Raw genomic sequence first — 23,462 nt, 5'->3', positions numbered from 1 at the left:
GCGAGTGGCTGTAGCGGTAGAGGGGGTCCGTGCGCCACGCCTCACCCTTCTTGATGTACCTAGGTGCGTCACACATCGACTCAGAGCGGAGAGCGAGCTATGCCCCCGTCCTCGTGCTTTGTTTACTTGCTAAACCAGTTCATCTGCATCATCAGGTCGTAAGCAAAATTCCGCTCGAGGAGCGAAGCCTGCAGACCCTGCACAGACAGCACGTGCACCGCCCAAGCAGCATCGAGCGCGGAGTGGAACCCGCGATTCGAGCCGAGCCCTTGCGGCCAGAACGGCTCGAGCAGCGAATCGCCCACGGGAAATACGGGAACCAGCGAGGTGAGGCCTCTCTTGATTTCCACGCGCTCCTTGAAGGCGCGCTGGGCCTCCTCCAGCGCCGCAATGTCCGCACGCGCCTGGTGCAGTCGCTCGAGCTTGGCCAGACGCGTGCGCTCGGTGAGCCGACTCCTGCCGTCGTCGTCGGTCGCCTCCTGCAGCTCCATCGCGGTCGCGCGCAGCTCCGGCAGGGCTCGCTCAAAATAGGCCGCCTCTGCGATTCCAAGCTCATCGTGCGCCTCGATGTCGAGACTCGAAACCTGAGGAGGGGTGGGGCGATGCTCTTCGCGAAGCGGCGGAGGCAATTGCACCTCCACCTCCTAAGTCAACTAGAGCCTCCGCACGGCGGGTGATTGCAGGCACACACACCTGTCCCTGCTGAGAGCCGCCGGTGCAGACGCCGAGGACCTTGTAGCCGCATAGCGCCTTGGCGCGCGAGCTAAAGTCAAAGAGCTTCACGGGGTGGAAGTCGCAAAAGGAGCTCTCGGCAGGGAGGCCAAAGATAGTGGCGACGGTGCGGGCCGCGCCGAGCAGCTTCTCCTCGTCCACGTTGCTCCTCTCGAGCAGGCGCTCGCGTGGTAGGTCGGCCTGGAGCGCGCCCAGACCCAGCAGCGACGCCTTGGTGATCGTGACGACGATGTAGTGCGTCTCACCCTTGAGGTACTCGATGAATTCAAAGTCGACGCCCGCCTTCTTTAGATCGTCAACGATCCTCTTGTGCTCGCCGTCATCGTTGGGTCGCACGACGCGATCCCGCAGCTGTCTCTCTGCAGCGTCCTTCGCGTCGTAGTTCATATTGATGATCAGTCCGATGGCCTGGGAGAAGACGTTGACGGCCTTGTCGATGCCCAGCCGGTTGCAGCTGTTGCTCCACTCGCCTTCTGCAATGAGCAGCGCGTCAAAGGGCAGGAATACCAGGCCGCCTGGCAACGTCACGTCAGCCGAGAGGGCGAATGTCGCGTCCAACGAGTTGCGTTGTGTCATGTTGCACCTAGATGCGGGGTTCATCTCCCTGGTTCCAACTGCAAACACCGAGATGCGGAATATATCTCCCTGGTTCCAACTGCAAGCTCCTAGATGCGGAATACATCTCCCTGGTTCCAACTGCAAGCTCCTAGATGCGGATACACACCCCTTCGTCAAACTACTACAAGCACCTTCCCTCGTGCTTTTCCCGCTCGTACGCGCCCAACTTGCACTGCTTGAAGCCGACGGCGCCTGCGGCGTGCGCCGCGGCAGGGATTCCGGCAGGCTTTCCCAATGCTCGCCACTTCCCGCTCGACGTCGCAGGTGCCTGGACAGCAACCAGCTCGGCGCCATATGAGAAGGATACGCCCATGAGGAGGGCGTTCTTTAGCAGCGTGAGCTGAATGGAGCGGGTGCCCATATGGATAATGTCGGCCTTGTCGTTGAAGGTAGGAAAGTAGGCCTTGGCTCCTAAACTGAGGAGGTCGTTCGCGGTTTGCTTCCACAGCATCAGGATATTGACTCGCGAGAAGTCCACACGTTTCTCGAGCACCGTGACGCGGTGTCCGCACATCGCGAGCTCGACCGCCCCCCGCAGGCCGCAGGGCCCAGCGCCAGAAACCACGACATCGAGTGGGTTCTCGGCGCACGGGCGACGAGCGTTGCTCTCGAGTAGCAGATTGATGAGCTGTTTTGAGCGGTAGGGAATGCTGCTCGCAGAGAGCGCCTTGTGCAGTGCAGCGAAGTCGGCAGAGCCAACACCGCACTCCTTGGTAAGGTGATCGTGGGAACTTATGGCGTCCTGCACGGTGTTAGCAGAGACGAACGCGTCCCACGCTGTGCGAAGCGACATGCTGGGGGAGGACCGGCCACCGACGTCCGTTCACCGCCGCCGAAATGCTTGCTCGGCCCGAGTTTTTACGCACGTCTTGAGCACTTGAGCACTGGATAGGGCCGATTCCGCGTGGTACGGGACCCCTCGATCGTCTCGCCCTCCCTCACTGGTATGTTCATTGGGGGGGGGTCATAACAAACACGGTATGCCGCTCCTGTCGCGCTTGTCCTCGCGCTTGCGCTCGCGCTGCTGAGCCATCGAGGCTGCTGATCGCCCGCCCTTGGCCCAGGGCAGCCCGGTGACGTTGTGCAGCCAGGCACCGCTCTCCCCGTAGCTTCCATCCCACGTGTGCTCCTTCGGCGCCCTGCCTTGCGGCCGTGGATGTGGAGCGCCGGGCGCGGCTGCGGTCGAGGACGAGGCCTGGCCACTCATTTGTGGACGGCCAAATCTTTGTGGCTCTTGCCAAATCTTTGTGAGGTGGGAGGCCCGGGCAGCTAGGTTGGGGGTCGCGGAATAATGTTGGGAGTGGGTACCTTACGAAGTAAACTTCTCCATTGTACGATAAAGGGTGGCTAAGGGCTCTGCCCGCAAGGCGCCCGCGTCGCAGACGCGGTACCATTGACAAATCTGCAATATACCCCCACACGAACAAATAGCAAAATCCGAATACCGTGCACGAACTGCGTGATCTGGGCCGTGCAAGCCTTCAGCTGGTTTCAAGACATCGTAAAATTGAAGCCGCGACGTCCGCCAAATCCGTGCTAGGGAAAGCTGATCGAGCCCAGCGTGCCCGCGGCCGCCTCCCGCGCAGCACCGCCGCTGAGGACGACACGCTGCGGAATCGGATCGAGCCCATGGAGGAGAAGGGTGCAGTCGGCGAATCGGAGGAGGAGGAGGAGGGCGCAGTCGTCGACGTTGGCGTGTCTGACTCAGAGGAGGAGTTGGAGGTGCTCCAGCAACCTAACCTGATCCAGAAGCTCGCCGACGTTGTCAGGTTACGTGCGTCATGCGTGATCGAGCTTGAGGGAGGAGCTCAGCTAACGATTCGGCCGGCCACCCAGCGCCGCCGCCCACCGCCACCCACAAAGCGCCTGCTCTACTATCACCTGGCTGGCTGACGCTCGCCCCCCCCCGCTCCACTTTCCCCTGATCATGCCCGTGATAGCACCATCACTGTCGCCGTCCTGGTTTTGAACGTGGCAGCTAGACTCTAGGGACTCGGTAGTCGTGACCGCCCCCTGAGTGTGAGGAGCAGGAGAGAGAGAGCTTTGTGGTGTTGGTGTACGCAATAACGGGACAGGGTGGTTGTTCTCTCCATCTCCCCTTCTAGCTCTTAGCATGAGCTGCGCCCTGTGTCCGACCCCTTTTGCGCAGCAACACCTTAAACTTTCAGGCCCTCCAAATTCGGGTCGGAGCGTAGCGGAGTGGGCCCCGAGTTTGAAAAAGGGCGACGGACGCTTGCGTCCTAGCCTCCAACAACGCCTCCCCGGCGCAGAGGGGCCCCCGGAGGGATGCACAACCGCTCCACGCCACGCTTGCGGCGGTCCTCTTCCCAGCTCTGCTGAGGGCCCGTGCGTTATTGGGAGCTCCAGCTCTGCCACTCCCGCCACCCCGCTCCGCTTCTCCGAGTAGCAAGACGTCCACCAAGAATGCACCCTCTCGCGACGGAGATCACCGCCGGCATGACGGCCGGCGCAGCAAAGACGCTGGCGTTCTACCCTCTGGACACACTCGTCACACGCCGAGAGGTGGGGCGGCCGCTCCTTGTGCCTCGCGAGACGCTTGAGGGAGCGAGGCCGGCGGCGATCCGCGACGTCTACGCTGGGAGTGTGCTGGCAACCCTTGGTATGCTGCCGTACGCGTTGCTCTTTCACACCGCCTTCTACCTGTGCGAGGCTGCTCTCGCGCGGTTCGCTATCTCTGCGGCGCTGGTCAAGGCGCGCCCAGAAAGATCTCACCCGCCTCCCGCCCACCCCCTCTGCCTGTCTGGCGGCTCGCTCTTCGCCGGTGCGCACGGCAGTGATGAGCCGCGCACAATGCTAATCTTCTCTCCGACCGAGGCTCCTCGCCTCGTCCTGGGGAGTGCTGCGCTGGGGTTCTGAGCCGTGCCACCCGAACGCCTTCCTCCCACCGGCCACAAAGGAGACACTGCACCTCCACACCAGCAGAGTCGGGAGGCACCCCGCTGCGTGCTTCTAACTCGTACGTCACACCCCGCCGCCTCGACCGCCCAGGTGTGTGCTGGCACGTGCGGCGCGGTGGCGGCGGCGGCGGCCGGCGGGCGTAGATGCGGATGTTCCTGTAGTGTCCACCCTAGCGCTCGAGGCAGCACGTGGGCTGTCTTCCCTCGTACTGACGCGCTGGTCCGTCGTGCTCCCGTGAGAGCACACTGCACCGAGCAGCGAGCGTGCTCACACCTCTCGCCCCCCCCCGGGGTACCACCACTGCAGGGCGGGGATGAACACGAGTTAGGGCATGGGTGGTGACGAGGAGGAGGAGACTCAACACCTCGCACCCCCGTGCCGCAGGTCGGCGTGCCCTTCGAGGGCCTCAAGCACCGCGTCCAGCTGCAGGCCCCTCCACACGCGGTGATAGCACCGCGCCCAGCTGCTGGCCCCTCCGCACTGACCCGCGCTGCTGCAGGTGCGAGGCTACACCACGCCTCGCCTCGCCCTCGCGTCGACGCTGAGGCGCCGAGATACGCCGAGAGGAGCACGATAGGAGGTGCTTGCGCCGCGAAGGTTCCGAGAAGGTTCAGGGACGCTGCCGGTGCGGTAGGCTCGAGGGCGTCGCCGGCCTGTACCGCGGCTTCGGCTCCACGCTCGCTCGCAACGTGCCGTACAACGCGCTCCACTTCGGCCTCTACGCGCTCGCCGCCTCCGCGCTGCGCCCGGCTAGACTGCCAGCGACAGAGGCGCTCTCGGGCGCGCGGCTCCAGAGCCGCTCCCGGCGCGGGCGTGAACAGCGTCTGTTCACACCCCGCCTCCCGCGAGCAGGCGCCGCGGCCGGCGCGCTCACCGCGCTGCTCACGACGCCGCTCGACCTCGTCAACACGCGGCTGCAGACGCAGCGCATCTTCACCGCCTCGGGCGCTGCGGCGAACCTCTCTGGCGTGGTCGACGCGATCAGCAGGGTGGCGGCGGAGGAGGGAGGGCCGACGGCTCTCATGCGCGGCGCCGGCTTGCGGGCGGCGCAGTACGCGCCCTCCGGCCTCCTCTTCTTTTGCGTGTACGAAGCCGTCAAGCGGCGCGCTGCGAGCGGCGGCTTATGACATTATGGGAACAAAAATGCGGGTGCACGCGGCAGAAAAAACGAGAGGCGGATTTTAAGAACCAGACGAGATCCCGGGGCGCGGGGGCTCATATACATATTTCGCGTTGTTCCACTGCCGCCGCAGTGCCACTGGAAGCCTCTTCCACCTTCCCGTTTCCACATGTAATTTCCCCTGGATTTCGACCCACGCCGCGAGGTAACCTGGAGCGATTGGCGGTTAGCGCTCTCTCAAGAGCGTTCATCGCTGCCTTCGCCTGCTCGCCTCTCGCGCCCCAGCAGAGTCCTGTCCTGGCAGGCGTAGAAGAAGTCTCCCGTCAGCAGCTCGGCCCACGTGGCCGGCTCGAGGATGGGCATGGCCCGCAGCGAGTCGTACGCCTCTGGCGCGATCTGGCGCAGCCTCGGCAGGAGGTACATCGGCATCTCGGGAAAGTCGTGGTGCTCGACATGGTAATTCTCGAAGCCGAGGTACGCGTCCAGCGCTGCGCCCGCAGCGTTCCGCGGCGTGTAGAAGGAGACGGTCGGCTGCGGGAGCGGGAGCGGCGGCGCCTCCATGGCCTCCGCAGCCTGCCGATGCTCGCCCCCGCCGCCCTCGCCGCCCCCGCCACCTCCACCGCCCTCGCCGCGCTGCTGCTGCTGCTGCTGCTGCTGCGGCTGCGGCTGCGGCTGCTGCTGCTGCTGCTGCTGCTGCTGCGGCGGCGGCGGCGGCGGCGGCGGCGGCGGCGGCGGCCTGCACACATGCGGGCACGTCCACACCCAGTTCGGGTTGAGCGGCGAGAGCCACACAGCGGACGAGCCGAGGTAGAAGGCGAGCGGCGCGGCCGAGTGCGCCAGGGAGCAGTAGGCGGCGACGCAGATGTAGCAGGCGAGCTGCGCACCCGCCTGCAGGGCGAGGCTGCGCCGCAGCGCCGCGCTGGCGCCCTCGCCGTCGTCCGCGCGCAGCGCCGCCGCCACGTAGCCCGCAAAGGCGAGCGGTGCGGCGGCGTGCACGAGCAGGTTGAGGAGCTGGTGCTCGCCCTCGCCCTGCCGTGGTAGCTCGGCTCCGCTGCGGTCGAGGACGAGTCTGTACTTGCGCGCCGGAGGCGAGAAGAGCCTCGTGGCGATGCCCAGGTCGCCGTCCGTCTGACGGCCGCGCCTCGCCCGCTCGCGCGCCTCGAGGAGCGGCAGCGAGCCGAGCCGCGTGTGGTGAGAGTGGTGCAGCAGCCAGTAGCTCGGGACGACCTGGAAGACGTGCCCGACGTTGACGCCTGCGAGCAGCGCGTTGAAGCGCGCGGTGCCAAACGGGCCGGCGAGCCGGCGCCAGCGCCCGTGCGAGATGGCATGTCCGCAATAGATTGCCCAATTCGCTCGGAGGCTGCCCACACCAAAGGCGTTCAGGCAAAGCTCGAGCGGCGGCATGTCGGGCGAGTGGAGGAGCACCGACCCGTACCAAGGCAGCAGCAGGAGGCCCAGCGCAGAGACCCACTCGTCCCTCTCGGAAGCCAGCTCACGCACCTCCGGGTGCGCGGCGAGGATCTGGGAACGTCGGCGACGATGCCATTCGGCGGCCGAGAATTTTGCGGTGCCAGCACCAACACCGACGAGGCTAGGCTGTGTCATGCTCGCCTCAGCCTTCGCCATCGGCGCCCGCATCAGGACTATCGAGAGAGACGCATGTGATTTCTTCGACCCTGCACAAAAATCTTTGGAGAGTGGACCTGAGCAACAACATGACCTGTAGGCAAATGATCGGAGTGGGAGTCAGAAATGTGGTCCTTGCGCGAGGGGAGCTCGATAGACTCGAGGGCCAGGATACGCCGCGAGGAGGACGGAGTTGCGCCGAAAGGCGAAAGAAGCCGCGAGAACAAGGGACCGGCAGGCGGCTGCGTCGCAGGACGAGGCAGAAGAGAACAACGCGACAGAGGAGGAAGTGACAAGGGAGAGAACGACGAGGGTGGGACGACCGCGAGGTGGCATGAAGATTGCAGCGAGAATCGGCGAGAGACTGCGAAGAGAGATAGGAAGAGGCAGACTCCCTAGGGTGGGCGACGGCTAGCGCACCACACACCTCTCCTTAAAATCCCTGTGTGGTGGCGGCGTGCCGTCCTCCCATCCCTCCCTTGGGTTGTCTGTTTTCTTTCTTTTCTTTCTTTCAAAAATCTTTGGCGTGAGTTGCCTTTTACCTAGGAAAAAGAAAGGGCGTCCATCCCGTCTTTTCAGTCTCACATTTTGGGTTTTGGCGGTACCGGTAGTCTCCGCACGCTGCCGCTCTCCGTTGCGCGGCGGCGGTCAAGCTCAATGCTTTTACGGCGGTTCAAAGTCCGAAAATGTAAATGCACAGAAGTGTGACAGACGTGGTGAGCGACGACTGTTGACTGCTGATGAGGACACAGCACACAGCACACAGACCGCTGTCATCTCGTGTCCTGGGTATGGAAACGAGGCACTGCGTTGCAAAGGCACTTCGCGAGACTTCGTCCCTAGTCCTATGACTCGTCCACACAGCTCGCACGGAGCTCCCTTTCTTTTTGTCGCCACGCCAACCGTAAGCAGCGGTGGCGGGAAAAGCCGACCGAGCATTGACCGGTGACCAGAGCCCTGCGCGCCGGCGAGCCCTGATCAGAGGGCCAGGGCTCGCTCCTCGCGCGAGGAGCGGTTTGACTCGCGCGCACGCGACAGGCGCGCGCTGTACAGGTCGGCCGGATCGGTCGGGTCATATGGGCCGGTGAGAGAGTCAGCCGGCAGGTCGTCCGACATCGGGAGGGGCGCCATGCCCTGCGACTCGTGAGTGCTGAGGAGGGCGGCGCTCAGCCTTTCGCCGCGCTGCTGGCTAAGCCCCCCGGCTCGGAGACGCTCCAGAAGCTGCTTGGCTGCTGCCGCTGTGCGGTTGCCAAGCGGCCGCCGGACCGCCTCTGCTGCCCGGAGCTCAGCAGAGACCTGGGCTTGCGCCTCGGCGATGGCCTCGGCGTCAAACTCCTCCGACATTCGGCGTGCGATCTCGGCATCTTGGGAGCACTCGGCGTCCGCCCCCTCCCCTAGGAGCGCGTCAACAGTCCGCTCGACCGAGCCCTCGTGGAAGTCGAGCAGCTGCCGGAGCACGTCCCTCTCGATTTCGGGGAACATGGATGCGAGGACGTCGTCGCCGCTCTCGGCATGGTCGTTCTCCGGAAACATGTCAGCCGGATTCTCCGCGAAAATGTCCATCGTGGTCAGTTGCAAAGCAGAGCGCGCCCCCAAACTTTAGCGGCGGACTGCCCGCCCTTGCCGGAGATCGCTTTTACGTCCCGTGCGTGGCTTCTTCCTTGGGTCGAACCATTTTTAACATGTAAAGAAAAAGACACGCGGTGTCGCCGGCGGACTCCTCCGATCCGGGGCGACCGCTGGGGCGCGTGCAAGCCCCACCCGGCCGGCGGATGGCAAAGCGTGAGACTATACCCGCGGGCCTAGAAGGCCCTCGCGCAGGGGGGTGGCGGGTGGGACCTAGGGTGGGACATTCATTGAGACCGGTCATGAATGAGTGCGCGACACGCATGTTGCGAGCAGCGTTGTTGATGTTTTCGCGCGTCGCCATTCACAGCCTTGTTATTTAGAAGAAAATACGTCCTCTCGCGCTGTGCGCTGGGGAAGGTTGAGGTGCGAGGGGGGGCCTGGCTGGGGATTCTGCAAGTCCCACATGGACATGCGGCATAAAGTTCAACAGCACTCACGTTGGCATGCTCGTCTCATTCGCACTCACAGCACTCACAGGTGCGCTCTCGCTTCGTATACCCTCCTCATGCTGCCGCCAGCGAAGCCGACCAGTCACGCTGCAGCTCGATCCGCAACGTGTGGACGCGATCCGGCGTCTGTTCTATGTGGGAACGCCGGCGAGCGATGATGAAGTGGCGGCCCAGCCTGGGCTGATTCCTGATCTCCCGATCGCACGATGGTCGATGATCTTCTTACCTCATCAGCAGACGATGTTGAACGTCCACCGTCCACAGTACACCCTCATGTTTGAGACGCTGCTCTCAACAGAGCCGCCATGGCTGTATCTGCACGCTCAGCTTCCGGAGCCGAGCATCGAGAATCTCGGCAACGAGGAGTATGCGCTGCCGCAGGAGTACGGCGGCGCCCATGGGCCCAAGGCTTCGTTGATCGGAACACTCATGCACGTAGTGGACGTCGAACGGTGCAAGGACGGAAGGCTCGAGCTACTCGCTCAGGGTATCGGACGCGCTGCCGTGCTGCGAGAGACCCAGTCGGTCCCGTATGCGCGGGCGGACGTGCAGTGGCTGCCAGATGCAGAGACGCTGCTCTCGTGTGAGGCCAGACGCATAGACTGGAACAGGAGCCAATTTCTGGGCGAAGCCGCCCTCGACTTGCTAGGACTGTCTGCACGAAAGCGGTTGCAGATGGCGTTGGCTCTCGCAGAGGAGCGGAGCTGGCGAGCGTACGAGCACGAAACGACGTATCCGATCCAGCTGGCAATCTCGTCGGGAATGTATCCCGCCTTCTGTCCTTTCGATACATCCGCCGCGGAGCTGGCAGTCCGCGGCGCGCCGCTCGCGCTCTCGGCAGCTCTTGAGGCGGCCGCCGCCTTAGATGGCATGCAGGAGGGAGTTCCAAGCTCATCGCACGCAGAGTTGGGCGGCGGCGCGGCGTTCACGATGAGTCATGCCCGCTCTGCGGCGGTGCGGCGTGCGTTTGAGGCGTGCGAAGCTATGCTCGAAGTATCGGATGACGCAATGCAGGCCGAGGCCGAGAGCGAGCGCGCGCTGCAAGACCTGGAACTCCAGGTGTGGCTCGAGCTGGACGGCTTCCTCCGGCGCTTTGCTGCCAACCGGGCCACGCTGATCGGCGGCACCGGAGCACCCGCGCCAAAGCAGCTGCTCGGTTTGCTGCCTCCGCCTCCCGAGAGCGGCTGGCCAGACGACTTTATTCTCGATACCGTTGCCGCTGACTTGCGCAAGGCCGCCACCAGGCGCCGCTCGCAGACCACGCTCAGCTACCAGAATGACCCCGCGCCGTTCATCCCAGCGCATCGCCACTACCCGTTGCGTCGGCGTGCGCAGCGGCTGAGCTACTCGATTTGGATTGTGCTCAAGGAACCAGGGCTGGACCTACAGCCTTTACTCGACACGGAGAGCACCACAGACAGGCTACGCATGGTGCTTCTCCGGCTTCGCGAGCTGCTCGCGCGAGAGGAGAGCGGCAGTTTGTAGTAGAGTCTTCATTCAAAGAGTTGCTAGTCCCGCGCTCACTTGTCGTTAATATGCACACTGGACTTTAAAATGTGGAACCTTTAAAATGTGATTGAGCTAAAGTGCGGTACGGCTCTAACAAACTTGTACGTTATGTAGCCCTTCAGGACCCCCCCCTCGGACGCCCACTGGGGCCTCTTAGGGTACCCCTACGCCTAGGCTTAAAAGAGGGTGGGCCCTCTGGGGCGCCTGCGGCTTAAACGGCTTAAAACCTGCCATGGCAGGTTTTAAGAGCTGCTGGGCCGCCGATTCCTTAAACGGTCTTAAACGCTTAAACGGTGCGGGAGAGCTCCCGAGGTCGATGGTCCGGGAGGCTCCCGGTAGACGCCGGAGGCCGGGAAGCTGGCTACAGTCAGCTAGCACGCGCCCCCTATGCGAGTGTATGGCTCCCCTGCCAGTGCACCAGACTTACAGATGTGTCTTCAGAGGCGGGTTTGTGCCTAATAACGGCAGTATTGGAGAAAACGGCGCGTGTGTGGCAGTGGGCAGTGGGCACAAGAGAGAGCGAGACAAGAGTGCCGGCATACATCTGACTAGTCATCTTGCGTTGGAGACATCTCTTGCCGGTCGGCTTCGTCTACGTCTTGCCCTTCCCCCATTGTTCAGAAGCGTCTTCTTCTCTTTTGGAGCACTTCGACTTTTACGAAACATAGGCAATAGGGCACTCGCGCGGGCCGCGACCTCCCGGTACAGTCTGTAGTGTTCGTGTGTATGTACTCGATACTTTTACGTGAGCGGACCCCGCGCTAAGTGCAAAGTGGCACCCTCCGCGCGCGCGCCGGCGCCGCCCTCGCGGCCCCACAGGACGAGGTTGTCCCGCAGCCGCTGCATGATGAGCGTCGAGTCGCGGTACGACGCCGCGTCGAGGCTCGCCGCACAGTCGAGCTCGGCGATCGCGTCGTCGATGGCCTGCTTTGCGCGCTCGCATGCCTCGGTTGAGTGCTGCGGCACCTCGTACAGGAAGACGGCGTAGTTGAGCGCGAGCCCGAGGCGGACCGGGTGGGTCGGCGCCAGCCCGGTCTGCGCCACCTTGGACGCCGCGCGGTAGCTCGCCTCGGCCAGCGCCGCATGCTCCTCAGCCGAGCCCGCCTCGGCCTTGTAGCGGTGGTAGTCGGCGCGCATCTTCTGGTAGAAGACCTGCGCCTCCGCGTCCTCCTGCTCCTGCTGCGTGCGCAGCCCCGGGTTCGAGGGCACGAGCCGCGAGTCGATCAGCCCGAGCACGACGCCGCTCACCTCATCGAGCTCCGCCTCGACCCGCCGGCGGTACGCCTCGGCGTGCCGCAGCCGCCGCGCCGCGCCGCGGTCGCCGGCGTGCAGCAGCTCGCGCTCGCGCTGCTCGATGCCCACGATCGTGCGCAGCGCCGACCGCCGCGCGCCCGTCACGTTCTTGAACGCGACCGCGAGCAGGTTGCGCTCGTCGATCCCGAGCGGCTCCATCTCGAGCGCGACCTCCTTCATGTGGGCGCACATCTCCTCGTACCGCTCCGCCTGCTCGGCCAGCCGGGCCATGTAGACGTTCTTCTCGACCGAGAGCATCGGGCAGACCCAGTGAGCGGTGGCTCTTGCTCACAAGCAAGCCGAGCGGGCGGGCTGCTCCAGCGGGCAAGATTTCTTAAGATACAAGCCTCTCTCACAGCACACTGGCACGACAAGGGCGCAGACTGGCGCGGACTGGCACACACACAGGCTCACCACCGGAGCGGGCAAGATAAACATCCGCGCAGCGTGAATTCCCCGTTCGGCCAAACTGCGAAGAGAGAGGAAGAGGCAGACGCCCAAGGGTGGGCGACGGCTAGCACCACACTCCTCTCCTTAAAGTCCCTGTGGTGGCGGCGTGCCGTCCTCGATTTTCCTCGCTTGGCTTTTTGTTTCTTTCTTTCTTTCTTCGGCCGAGCCCCCGCGGGGGGCGCGGTCGACACCAGAAGGGGGTCGTATTCTCTAGAGAAGACGACTTCGACCCGACGCTCCCATCCTCTCTTGCTTGCGTGTTTTCTTTCTTTCTTTTCCCGCCCAGCCCCCTCCGAGCTCCGTGTCGGTGAACCTTCTTTTCTACCAGGCTAGGATTGAGAGCAGCCTCGCTCTCAATCCTAGAAGTCGAAGGATTGTGAGCAGCACTCCTCGCAATCGTAGCATCTCTGTGCGATTGTGAGCACCCACGCTCGCAATCCTACATCTTCTAGGACTAAGAGCAGCTCCGCTCACAAGGTGACTGGTGACGCTTACGATACTACCAGCGCGCTCACAATCCGAGCAAACTCTATAGGGTTGCGAGCAGCTTGGCTCACAATCCTAGGAACATGCCTCTGATTGCGAGCAGTAGCGCGAAGGCCCCCGCACGGGGGGTCCCGGCCGACGTCATGCGCGTCCGGACGCGGCCCTCCGTACACGGAAACAGGATACTGAAGGCATTCCCGAACCCAAAACAGGATACTGAGGGCAGATATGAGCTCAGCTCAGTGAGATCTAGCAGCACATACCCTCAGTATCCAGAATAGTCAAGTCTGAAAAAAGTCGGTCCGACCGCGCGGAGCGGTCTGGCTGTCTGCAGAGCTTCCGCCCGGGCCCGCCGGGTCCTCTCGCGGCGGCGTGAAGGGAGCCTCAATCCTGGGGGGGGGCACTGATACTAGGCGCCCGCCGCGGCGGTGTGATGGCGCCGGGATCAACCACCTGCACTCGGATGAGCCGCAGCCTAATCTCTGCCGTCGCTGCAGCAGGCAGCAGCTTGCCAAAGGAGCTGCCGGTCGTCGACTTGCCGTTGACCTCGGCGATGAAGTCGCCGCCCACGCAAAGCCCGGCGGACCGGTGTCGCAAGCACCACCCTCGACCACGTTGGTGATTTGGTGGTTGTCGGGGTCGACAGAGATTCCAAGCGTCCCGCCCTTGCGTCTGAGCGTCACCGTCAGGGCGCGCTTCTTCGCGCCAGAGGAGCCGCCAGCCTCGGGTCGTCGGCGGTACTCCGCGCCCGCTTGCGGTGGGGAGCAGAGTCCGCGGCCGGCGTGATCAGTTTAAGCGCCTCGTCAAACTTCCAGCCGGCCTGTGGATCGCGCGGCACATAGACTCCTTCGTCGGTGGGGAGGTTGAGGTCGAGGAGGCCGAGCACCGACTCCATGTGGTACGGGGCGGAATCGTCGACGTTGTACTTGAAGGTGTAGTCGCCGTCCGCGCCCGACTTGGCGTAGAAGTTGCAGTGGATCTTATAGTTGGCTGCCTTAGCTTCGTCGAACGGCACGGGGAGATAGGTCCGCACGTAGCTCCCCCTCTTGCCGCCCGACTTGCAGAGCATCTGCTGCACGCGGCCGCACCACCAGTCGAACCTACCCGCGCTGTCGTACGTGGCGATCACAACGTTCGTGCCGATCTCGAGCATTGGTGTTGCACTTGTGAGCGGCGACTCCGTCGGCGGGTCGGCGGCGGGCGCCGCGGACGCGGCGGTGTCAGAAGCGGCGGGGCCGGTGCCGGTGCCAGTGGCAGCGGCGCCGTGCGCAAGGCCGGCGGGGCCGGTGGCAGCGACGCCGGACGCAAGGCCAGCTGCGGCGGGCGCAGGGGGGAGGGCGGCAGAGGCGCGGTCGCGGTCGAGGTCGAGCTTGGCCTGCTTGGGGGCAAATGCATACGCCACAACCACGCTCCAGACCGCGCTGCTGATCCGGCAAATTGGAGGACCTTGTGCCTCTCGGCTTCTCTTATGCGTGATGCCAGCAGAAAGGTCGCTGATTCATGCTCAAATGCGGCACCGCGTATCTTCGAAACAGCTGCAGCTGGCATCCGACGTGGACTAATAAAACTGCGATCTCAGTGCCCCAGCACGCAAAATTTTCTCTGCGGGGCTACCGCCCCGCACCCCGCCTGGGATGAATTCACACCTCTCAGCTGCTGTTCACACCTGGAAAACTCATCGGATTTGGGCCACTTGCCTGGGCGACCCCGGACCCTTGGCGGACGCGCATGACGTCGGCCGGGACCCCCCGTGCGGGGGCCTTCAGTAGCGCTCGCAATCCTAGAACTTTCGCGGATTACGAGCGACACCGCCCACAGTCCTACGACTTCTAGGATTGCGAGCGGGTCCCCTCGCAATCGGTGCGATCACTGTTTGGATTGAGGAGACCCCCCCGGCGCGCTGTGAGCGCTCACTCACAAGCGTTCGCGGCTGGAGCGATTGGGAGCGCCCTCTGTGCGCCTGCTAGCCAACTAGCAGTCCTTGGATCTTTGGTACGATTGTGAGCGCAGCCGCTCATAGTCCTACAAGACGTAGGATTGCGAGCGCTACTGCTCGAATTCGGAGGCATATAGCCAGGATTGTGAGCTAAGCTGCTCGCAACCCTAGAGCTTGCTCGGATTGTGAGCGCGCTGGTAGTATCGTAAGCGTCACCAGTCACCTTGTGAGCGGAGCTGCTCTTAGTCCTAGAAGATGTAGGATTGCGAGCGTGGGTGCTCACAATCGCACAGAGATGCTACGATTGCGAGGAGTGCTGCTCACAATCCTTCGACTTCTAGGATTGAGAGCGAGGCTGCTCTCAATCCTAGCCTGGTAGAAAAGAAGGTTCACCCTCCGTGTCGCGATGCGCTCCCCGCTCCCGTTCCCCTGTGTCCCTGATCGTCCTTTCCATCCCGTTTTGCAGGTGGGGATCCAGTCCTTCTCCCACCGGCTCCAGCGCAAACGAAACAGCGCGCCGCCCAGCCCCTCCGTGTCGGCGTGATGCGCTCCCCGTCCCCGTTCCCCTTTGTCCCTGATCGTCCTTCCAAGATCCTGCCGTGCAGGTGGGGATGATCCAGCAGTCTTCTCCCACCCCTCGTTTGGCGCGACCGGCTTTTCTTTTGCTGGGCTCGCGCCCTCTCGACATGCTGCTGGTGTGCCTCGTCGCGGCGCTCGCGCTCGCGCCGCCGCTGGCGCGCGTTCTCCCCGCCACCCGCCGCGTGCCGCTTCCCGTCGTCGCCTCGGCGGCGGCAGGCAAGACGCTCGCCGAGCTCAAGGTCTACGAGCTCAAGGCGGTCTGCAAGGCGAAGGGGCTCAAGGTGAGCGGAAAGAAGGCGGACCTCGTCCGCCGGATCGAGCTGTCTGCGCAGGGCATCATCGACGCGCCAAGGAGAGGGCCGCGCCGCGCGTCGGCCGCTCCAGCCGCGCCGCCGGCCGCCACCGCGTCAGCCGCCACGCCATCGCCTCCGGCCGCCGCCACGCCAGCGCCGCCGGCCGCCGCGGCGCCGGCAGCATCGCAGAGGCGGCCTCTGGATCCACCCGCGGAGCTCGCGACCCGGGCCGCGCCCGTGGACGCGGACGTCCTCAGCGCCGAGGAGGGGTATGCGGCCGACCGCGCCGCCGAGCGTGTGCGGCGGCGCGGGGAGCGGCGCGCAAAGCTGCAGTCGTACGTCGACGAGGAGTACCTCAAGGTGACGGGCGAGCTGGCGTCGGCGGCGGGCGCGCCGTACGGGCTGCTCACGCAGGTGGAGGCCGTGCGCCTCCTCGACGAGGCTCCGCCCGTCGAGCTGTCGGTCGCGCTTCCCGCCGCCCGGCTGCACAGCGACGCGGCCGCCGCGCGCGGGCGGCGGCTCGGCTGGTGCTCCGGCTTCGACGCGAGCAGCGGCACCGGCACGCTCGTCGACCTCGAGGAGAAGGCGGTCTGGCGGCTCGACCTCGCCTCGCTCGCCGTCTCGAGGGGGGTGCCTCCGGCCGAGCGAGCCCTCTCTGTGGGCGAGTTTGTAGAGTACGAGCCGGCGGCCGCCGCGGAGTTCGCGGCGGGCGGGGCGCCGCCGCCGTGGGTGCAGGGCATCCTCGGCTGGCCGCTCATGTGCGAGGCGCGCGCCACCGGCGCCGAGGCGCTGCTCTCCGGCCGCCAATGACCGGCAGCGTGCGACGCGTGTAGAGAGGGCGGGGGCCGGCGAGACTTAAGCGTCGCGTAAATATTCTAAGTTCTGGACGCGCGCACTGGGAAAAAGAAAGAAAGAAAACAGATCCCCCAAGGGATGCACCGACTTTTTTTTGTTGACCTCGAGGAGGCACCCCCCAAAACATATCTTGAAGGGATATGCCGAAAGAAAGAAAGAAAGAAAACAGACACGCCAAACGAGGGATGGGACGAGGACAGGGTCCCCACCTGCACGAGCAGGATTTTGGAAGAACGATCAGGGGGACAGGTGGGGCTCTCCTGCTCCTGACAAGGGACACGACAGGCTCGCAGCGCGGTGCGCGGTGGACTCCCACATCCACTGGCGGTCTCATCTCAGTCTAGCGACCTGCCTCCAGCTTGTCGCTGGCAGTCTCTCCTACCACAGGCACACTGACACAGGGGTGGCAGGGGCGGCGGCACGAGTCTCCCACATACTATGCGGGCCTCACTAGAGGTGCGGCCTGTGCGTGTCCTCGCCCTTGAGGGGGGAGGGGAAGGGGCTGTGTGTCTGTGCATGTGTGTGTGTGTGTGTGTGTGTGTGTGTGTGTGTGTGTGTGTGTGTGTGTGTGTGTGTGTGTGTGTGTGTGTGTGTGTGTGTGTGTGTGTGTGTGTGTGTGTGTGTGTGTGTGTGTGTGTGTGTGTGTGTGTGTGTGTGTGTGTGTGTGTGTGCGTGTGCGTGTGCGTGTGCGAGCCGCCCTGAACGCCACGAGCGCGCCGCGAGCGCCGTAGCGCCGGCGAGCGCCGTCGGCAGCGCGCGACCGCCACCCAAAAGCGGAGGTACATCAGGAGCCGCAGCCGGCCTGCTCTATCGGGATAGGCCCATTCTGACCGCAGCGAATATGTTCACACCCGAGCGGAGGCCAATTGATTCGCGAGGCTCTGGCAAAAGTGCGGTTGGCAACGGGCTCTTGTCCGTGCAAGCCTTCAGCTGGTGCCAAAACGTACCAAAACGTCCGTCCCGTCGACCAAATACGCGGTCGGTAGAAATGTGGCTTGCTTGCAAGAATGGGATGCCGACAGGCGTCAGGCGGCGCATGCCGAGAAGTCGCTTGCCGTGCGGGAGCTCGTGCGCCTCTCCCTGCGCGTGCAGTCCACGGGCGTCGTCGCGGAGCTTCATCTCGACACGGCACTGGTTGCTACGAGCGGCGGCGGAGCTGATCACGAGCGACGAATTCGCAGGGGATGCCAGGCAACAGATGGGCGCGCAGATAATTGGCGTGGCGTCCTAAACAACGCACGAGCATGCTCAACTGCTGCGCGACGCTCTCTGCGACCCCGACTTTCTTTATGCGCTTTGCCATTCGCCGCCGCATTTCCTAAAGCGACACTAGCACTAGATGCGTCCTGGCATCGGGAGGGTCCGCCTAAGAGGAAGTATGCATGTACTTTGTGCGTGGAGTGTCTTCCCCTTTTGCGCAGCAATACCTTAAACTTTTATAGGCCCTCCAAATTCGGGTCGGAGCGTAGCGGAGTGGGCCCCGAGTTTGAAAAAGGCGACGGACGCTTGCGTCCTAGCTCCAACATCGCATCACACTCCTCTCCTTAAAATCCCTGTGTGGTGGCGGCGTGCCGTTCTCCCATCCCTCCCTTGGGTTGTCTGTTTTCTTTGTTTCTTTTTTCCAACATCGCCTCCCCGGCGCAGAGGGGCCCCACGCCACGCCGCTCGCGGCGGTCCTATTCCCAGCTCCGCTGAGCGATCAGACGTTATTCTTTTTTTGTGACCTGTGTGGACCGACCGTGATCGCGTCAACAGGAGCTTGTGGCAGGGGTCACACGGCAGCGACGAGAAGAGGAAAGGGCGGCGTACGACGACAACATGTCGCAGTCGGGCGGTTCGGAGCCAGAAGTGACGCGCGCAGACGCAGTCCCACAGTTGCAATCAGCGAGTCCCGCTGCATCACCAGTGGGCCCTGCCGCAGATTCAGCCAATCCTGCCGCAGCACCAGCGAGCCTTGCCGCAGCACCAGCTTCCCGCAGCTCCAGCAGCGCACCGATCGGCCGTCCGCGAGGCCGCGCGCCACACGGAGAGAACGGGCGACCAAAGGTGTGGGATGCCGTCCAGGGTTGCTGGCTCGAGCAGGCTGGCGGTGCGGCGGCGGAGTCCGGCTCCGCAGCTGGTGCGGCGGCGAGCGGCGGCGGTGCAGCGGAAGTACAAGTCCGCGAGTACAAGTGCGGCACGTGCGGCTTCCTGCCGAAGAAGAAGCAGCATGACTGCGCGGCAGTCCTTGCCGAGAAGTCGGCCGGCGAGGCAAGCCGTGGCTCCGGCGAAACCACGGAGAGGTTGCCGAAGCTGAGCGGCGGCGGGTGCTCGCCCGCGGCCGGCAGGCCGGCCATGCCCGCGCGCGTGGACGTTGAGCAGCCGCCGGACTGGCTGGCGGCGGGTGCCGAGGTGGAGGTCGAGATGGGGGAGGAGGGGCTGCGTGGCAGCCTGTACGGAGGCAAGGTGCTGCAGCTGCGGAAAGGCAAGGCGCTCGTGCAGTACGCCGCCTTTTGCGTCGAGGCGGAGGAGGAGGGCGGCGGAGACGGCGAGGCGCCGCTGCTGACCGAGTGGACGAGCACCCGCCTCCTGCGGCCGCCGCCGCCGCCGCCACCGCCGGGCTTCCCATCGCAGCTTCCCGCCGGCAAGCTGCTCTCCCTGCTGCACGACGACGGCTGGTGGGAGGTGCGACTGCTCGAGAGCCGGCCCGCGGAGGCCTCCTTCCTCGTCAGCTCCGAGCTATACAAGCGGCAGCGGTGGGCGAGGATCGTGCTGCGGTCGCCTCGGGAGCAGTGCCTCTTCACGGCAGTGTGCCGTGAACAGGTGGGTGGGCGCTGAGGTGCTGCGGCCGCGCTGGGTGCTCGCCGACTCGCACTGGCACGCCGAGGCTGGCTGCCCGCCCACCACGCGGGCATGGCCCTCTCGAGTGTGTGGAGAGGCTCGCCTACCGTCCGCCTGCCGCCCGTAGGTTGGCGGCGCGGCGCCGCCGCGCAGCGCGGAGGAGCGAAGCACGCCTTCGAAGCGGCGGAGCCGGTGCGGCGAGTGCGCAAACTGCAGGGCGACCGACTGCGGCCAGTGCAGGCCGTGCAGCGACATGGCAAAGTTTGGCGGCCCCGGCACCCTCAAGCAGCCCTGCGCTCGGCGGGTGTGCGAGCATTTGCGGGCGGGCAAGCCGGCCGAGGGCGGCGGCAAGCGAGACGGCGGTGGTTTCGCGCTCTGCGCCCTGCCCGCCGGCCTCAAGGCGACCCTGCCCGCCCACGAGGTTGCGAGGCTCGGGCGCGCGCTCCTCGCGTCCGTCTCTGCGAGGCCGGAGGGGAGGGTGCTCGAGGCGGCCTCTTCGCCGCCCGAGGGGGAGGCCTCTCGTGGCGGCGCCTCTCTGGGCGAGATCCGCGCGCGGCTGGACGGGGGCGGGTACGGCGAGGACGTCTCCGCCTTCGCTGCAGACGTGCGCGCACTCTACGTCCGCCTGCACTCTACGGTGGCCGAGGGCCGGGCGGGCGGCGGGGCTGGCCGCGGGGCGGCGGGTGGCGGCGGCTCGCCGCTCGCGCACGCCGGGCTGCTCGCCTTCGAGGAGAGCCTCGCGTCGGATCTCGCGGCGTGCGTGAGGCGCTCCGCGGCGGGCGAGCAAGGGCCGGCGGCCAAGCGCGCCCGGCACCGCGGCCCACGGCGCGAGGCGGAGGAGGAGGAGGAGGGCTCGGAGAGGGGGCACCGGCGGTGAGCGGGGCCGCGGTGAGGGGTCGTTAGGTGCGAGGAGGAGGAGCTCGAGAACTTGCGCTCCTTCCTCGTCGAGTGCGGCGGCGAGGGCGACTCTGTGCTCGCGGGCTGGTCGGTCAAGCTGTGCGTGCGCCCCGCCGGCGGAAAGGCGGGCCTCTCCTGCCCTCTCGACCAAGTCGCCAGCCCTCACCCTCACCCCAGCCCCGACCCAACGCAGGTCGCGGGCGACTACTTCCTCTACTACTCGGCCACGGGGCGCGTCTTTCGCTCGCGGGCCGAGGCTGCCCAGCAGTAGCACAGCAGTAGCTGATAGTGGAGCGGTAGCCAGCGAGCCGAGGTTGCGCGCCGCCACCGGCTACTCATCAGCTGATTCATCAATAATGGCGGATGACCGACCGCTAGGTTGCGCGCCACTACAAGCTCGACCTTGAGGCGGGCCACCGCGCAGCGCAGGAGGCGCGGGCGGCGGCCGCGGAGGCGGAGGCGGAGCGGCGGCGCGCCATCGCAAGAGGAGGAGGAGGGGCCCGCACGGCGCTTCTGTGAGTCGCTTCCCTGTCCCACGCCGGGGTAGGCGCGCAAAGGAGGCGGCGGAGGGGTGGGGCGGCGCGCCGGCGGTTCCAGACGCTAGGCGTCGAGCGCGCCGCGGCAGGGGAGGGGGGGGGGGGTGAGGGGGAGGAGGCGGTCACCAGTCGCCGCCGCGTGACCGGTAGGCTGGCGCGCATGGCATCCCTGACTGGGGAGGCGGCCCCGGGCCCGCGGCCTGCGCCGAGCGAGCTCGGTGCTGCGTTGGGAGGAGTACCTTGCAGCGCGGCTGGGCCGCTCCTCGCCGTGGCCGACTTTGTCGCCGCGTTCGGGGAGGCGCTCAGCTTGCCTCAGGTGTGTGGGCTGCAGGGCTTGGTGTCGATGCTCGACGACACGAGCGGAGTGCCGCCGCAAAAGCTGGCAGCGCTGCACGTCCGTTTGCTCCACCTCCTGCTGGCGGACGAGGCGGCGAGCGGGTGGTGGCCGAGAGACGCGCAGCCGAGGGACGAGCCGCGCGACAGGCCAGGAAGCGGCGGCGCAGCGAGCGCAGAGGGAAGCAGCGCAGTGGTCGGTGGGGCGGACGAGGAGCCGCAGCAGCGCGTCCTGCGCGGCTCTCAGCTCGTCGGCTGGCGCATCTCTGCGCTGATGAGCCAGCCCACGCACTCGTCGCCGTCTCTCCCTGAAGCGGAGGAGGAGGGGGAGGAGGAGGAGCCGGCTGAGGCGCCGTTGGCGTCGGCGGAGGCAGCGCCGGTGGGGGCTGGCGGGTGGGCGGTCGAGGGCCTCGTCGGCTTCCGGCGGCGGCAGGAGCCGGGCCAGGCGGGGCGGGAGGAGTGGCTCGTCAAGTGGGCTGGCTACTCGAGGGGCAGCAGCACTTGGGAGCCCCTTGACAACCTCGGCGACAGCCTTCACGCGCAGGCCCCCCCGCAGCCCGCCGTGCAGCGCCCTAGCTCCTCTCGCACCGTTGCATGCCCCGCACCACCCTCCACAGGCGCGGCGGCTCCGGCGTGAGCACGACCGCCGCGGCGGCGGCAAGCCGCACCCCTCCACCGGAGTGCTGGTTGGCTTCGACGAGCGATCGGGCCTGCACACCATGGCCCTGGACGAGACGGCAGCCACGGTCGAGCTGCTGCTCGAGGGGGGTGGGGCGGTCGAGTATCGCCTCCTCTCCTGCATCGCGCCCCCGCGTCTGCTGCGCCGCGAGCGGCCGCGCCGGCCTGCTCCGGCCGAGGTTGGCATTGCGGATTGGAGCCCGCCATCCCGCGCGGAGCTGCTCCCGCCCCGGACGCGCGCTGTGAAGAGACGCCGTTCGCGCCATAGGCCCGCCGTCGCCGCGGCGAGCGCGGTTCGCCTGGCAGACTCGTGGGCGCGGGGGGAGATGCCGCCCATCGAAGACTCGCCGCCCCGGCCCGCAGAGGCTGCAGAGGCCGCGGAGCCCGCAGAGGCAGCCGGCGGCGACGGAGCCCCGCCACCGAGCCGAGGGGCTGCAGCGGACACCGCGGCGGCGGGCGTCGCGCCGCCGGCCGCCTCTGACGGTGCTGCCGCCTCTGCCCCGGCGGCAGCGCGTCGCTCTTCCCGACGCCGCGCCGCGCGGCCGCTGGGTCCACAGCCCGCGCGGGGTCAGGCGCGCGGAGGCGCGCAACAGCGCCCCTCCTCCGAGAAGGAGGGGAGCGGTTCGGCGGTCGAGTCGTTCCTCCAACGCTCGGCGCTGCAGGAGGCGGTCCAGCCGCTGCTGGCGGCGCCGCCCGCCGCCCTCGCCTCCACCTACAGCCGGCTCTCGCCGCACGCGAAGCTAGCTCTCCTCGGCTTGCTCGTCAACGCCGCCGCCGAGACGGCGGCGGCGGCCGCCGCCGCCGAGGCGCAGCAGCGGCGGTGGCAGGAGTTGGACGTGGAGGGGCGGGACGCGAGGCGCGGCCGGCGGCGGGCCCGCGAGGCGGTTCGGGCGGCGGTGGAGGAGCACTTTGAGCTCAAGCCGCGAGGCAAGCGCAAGGGGCAGGGGGGCAGGGCGGAGGGGGGCAGGGCGGAGGCGGAGGGCGACGCGCTGGTGCAGCGCGCAAAGAGTGTGGTCGCGCGGCTGGCTGCAGCGGGCGTGCTCGGCCCGCCCGCGCTCGTGGTGTCGCGCGCCGAGCTCACCGCGTCGGAGGTCGCGCAGGTGCGGTCGCGGTAGCCCTCTAGCAAGCACTCTCAAAGACACGCACTCGACGGTCTTCGACGGACATGTCGGGCAGTCCACTGCCTCGTGGCACACTCTTGTCCTCGCAGCCTCCACTGTCCTCGTAGCTCACGCACCGCGAGAGGCGACGGATGCAGTGCGCGCCACTGAGCAGGGGGTCGAGCTCGAGCTCATATCTTAATTAGCCCTTAAATTATTCCTTAATTAAGAGCAGGGGGGCGAGCTCGAGCTCATATCTTAATTAGCCCTTAAATTCCTTCATTAAGAGCAGGGGGGCGAGCTCGAGCTCATATCTTAATTAGCCCTTAAATTCCTTAATTAAGAGCAGGGGGTCGAGCTCGAGCTCGAGCTCGCCGGCGGCGCCGGAGGCGCCGGAGGCGACGCCGCCAGGACGGCACGTTTGCGCGACGAGCTCCGGAGGCGGCGCGAGGCGGCGACGGCGCGGCGCGACGGCGCGGAGGCTGCCCTTCGCGAGGCGGTGGAGGGAGCGAGCCGCGACGAGGCCGAGTGTGCCTCCCGGCTGACGAGGCGTGTACCGCGTCTCTTCACTCCTCCTCGCTGTGAACAGCTCCTCTCGGCGCTC

The 23,462-nt window shown here is 66.0% G+C and overlaps 10 protein-coding genes across 10 annotated transcripts; 5 read left to right on the top strand and 5 right to left on the bottom strand.

The window, feature by feature from the left end:
• Positions 1–122: 122 nt before the first annotated feature.
• Positions 123–1,308, bottom strand: EMIHUDRAFT_223718 (hypothetical protein; the record flags this gene model as incomplete). The annotated part of the gene is made up of 2 exons (XM_005791594.1): positions 123–584; positions 694–1,308. 2 exons carry the CDS (start codon positions 1,306–1,308, stop codon positions 123–125), a joined length of 1,077 nt encoding a protein of 358 aa, XP_005791651.1.
• Positions 1,309–1,471: 163 nt separating this feature from the next.
• Positions 1,472–2,143, bottom strand: EMIHUDRAFT_223717 (hypothetical protein; the record flags this gene model as incomplete). The annotated part of the gene is made up of 1 exon (XM_005791593.1): positions 1,472–2,143. One exon carries the CDS (start codon positions 2,141–2,143, stop codon positions 1,472–1,474), a length of 672 nt encoding a protein of 223 aa, XP_005791650.1.
• A 1,631-nt stretch (positions 2,144–3,774) lies between these two features.
• EMIHUDRAFT_223715 (hypothetical protein) lies at positions 3,775–5,396 on the top strand (the record flags this gene model as incomplete). The annotated part of the gene is made up of 3 exons (XM_005791592.1): positions 3,775–4,220; positions 4,904–5,082; positions 5,122–5,396. 3 exons carry the CDS (start codon positions 3,775–3,777, stop codon positions 5,394–5,396), a joined length of 900 nt encoding a protein of 299 aa, XP_005791649.1.
• A 230-nt stretch (positions 5,397–5,626) lies between these two features.
• On the bottom strand, positions 5,627–7,015 carry EMIHUDRAFT_223714 (hypothetical protein; the record flags this gene model as incomplete). The annotated part of the gene is made up of 2 exons (XM_005791591.1): positions 5,627–5,953; positions 6,152–7,015. The coding sequence occupies 2 exons, from the start codon at positions 7,013–7,015 to the stop codon at positions 5,627–5,629; spliced, it is 1,191 nt and encodes a 396-aa protein (XP_005791648.1).
• A 978-nt stretch (positions 7,016–7,993) lies between these two features.
• On the bottom strand, positions 7,994–8,578 carry EMIHUDRAFT_223713 (hypothetical protein; the record flags this gene model as incomplete). Its single annotated transcript, XM_005791590.1, has 1 exon — positions 7,994–8,578. The coding sequence occupies one exon, from the start codon at positions 8,576–8,578 to the stop codon at positions 7,994–7,996; it is 585 nt and encodes a 194-aa protein (XP_005791647.1).
• A 788-nt stretch (positions 8,579–9,366) lies between these two features.
• EMIHUDRAFT_223712 (hypothetical protein) lies at positions 9,367–10,578 on the top strand (the record flags this gene model as incomplete). Its single annotated transcript, XM_005791589.1, has 1 exon — positions 9,367–10,578. The coding sequence occupies one exon, from the start codon at positions 9,367–9,369 to the stop codon at positions 10,576–10,578; it is 1,212 nt and encodes a 403-aa protein (XP_005791646.1).
• A 765-nt stretch (positions 10,579–11,343) lies between these two features.
• EMIHUDRAFT_69971 (hypothetical protein) lies at positions 11,344–12,153 on the bottom strand (the record flags this gene model as incomplete). Its single annotated transcript, XM_005791588.1, has 1 exon — positions 11,344–12,153. The coding sequence occupies one exon, from the start codon at positions 12,151–12,153 to the stop codon at positions 11,344–11,346; it is 810 nt and encodes a 269-aa protein (XP_005791645.1).
• Positions 12,154–15,453: 3,300 nt separating this feature from the next.
• On the top strand, positions 15,454–16,449 carry EMIHUDRAFT_223709 (hypothetical protein; the record flags this gene model as incomplete). Its single annotated transcript, XM_005791587.1, has 4 exons — positions 15,454–15,627; positions 15,856–16,101; positions 16,219–16,308; positions 16,405–16,449. 4 exons carry the CDS (start codon positions 15,454–15,456, stop codon positions 16,447–16,449), a joined length of 555 nt encoding a protein of 184 aa, XP_005791644.1.
• A 1,423-nt stretch (positions 16,450–17,872) lies between these two features.
• On the top strand, positions 17,873–20,482 carry EMIHUDRAFT_223707 (hypothetical protein; the record flags this gene model as incomplete). Its single annotated transcript, XM_005791586.1, has 7 exons — positions 17,873–17,878; positions 18,250–18,328; positions 18,506–19,043; positions 19,176–19,250; positions 19,531–19,951; positions 20,048–20,187; positions 20,218–20,482. The coding sequence occupies 7 exons, from the start codon at positions 17,873–17,875 to the stop codon at positions 20,480–20,482; spliced, it is 1,524 nt and encodes a 507-aa protein (XP_005791643.1).
• Positions 20,483–21,090: 608 nt separating this feature from the next.
• On the top strand, positions 21,091–22,026 carry EMIHUDRAFT_223706 (hypothetical protein; the record flags this gene model as incomplete). The annotated part of the gene is made up of 4 exons (XM_005791585.1): positions 21,091–21,330; positions 21,451–21,642; positions 21,698–21,937; positions 22,009–22,026. 4 exons carry the CDS (start codon positions 21,091–21,093, stop codon positions 22,024–22,026), a joined length of 690 nt encoding a protein of 229 aa, XP_005791642.1.
• Between the last annotated feature and the right edge of the window lie 1,436 nt (positions 22,027–23,462).

This window comes from Emiliania huxleyi, assembly GCF_000372725.1.
Source record: "Emiliania huxleyi CCMP1516 unplaced genomic scaffold EMIHUscaffold_111, whole genome shotgun sequence".
Classification (NCBI taxonomy): domain Eukaryota; phylum Haptophyta; order Isochrysidales; family Noelaerhabdaceae; genus Emiliania; species Emiliania huxleyi.
The sequence above is the reverse complement of the archived record's forward strand: the minus strand, read 5'-3'. Positions and strand labels throughout refer to the sequence as shown.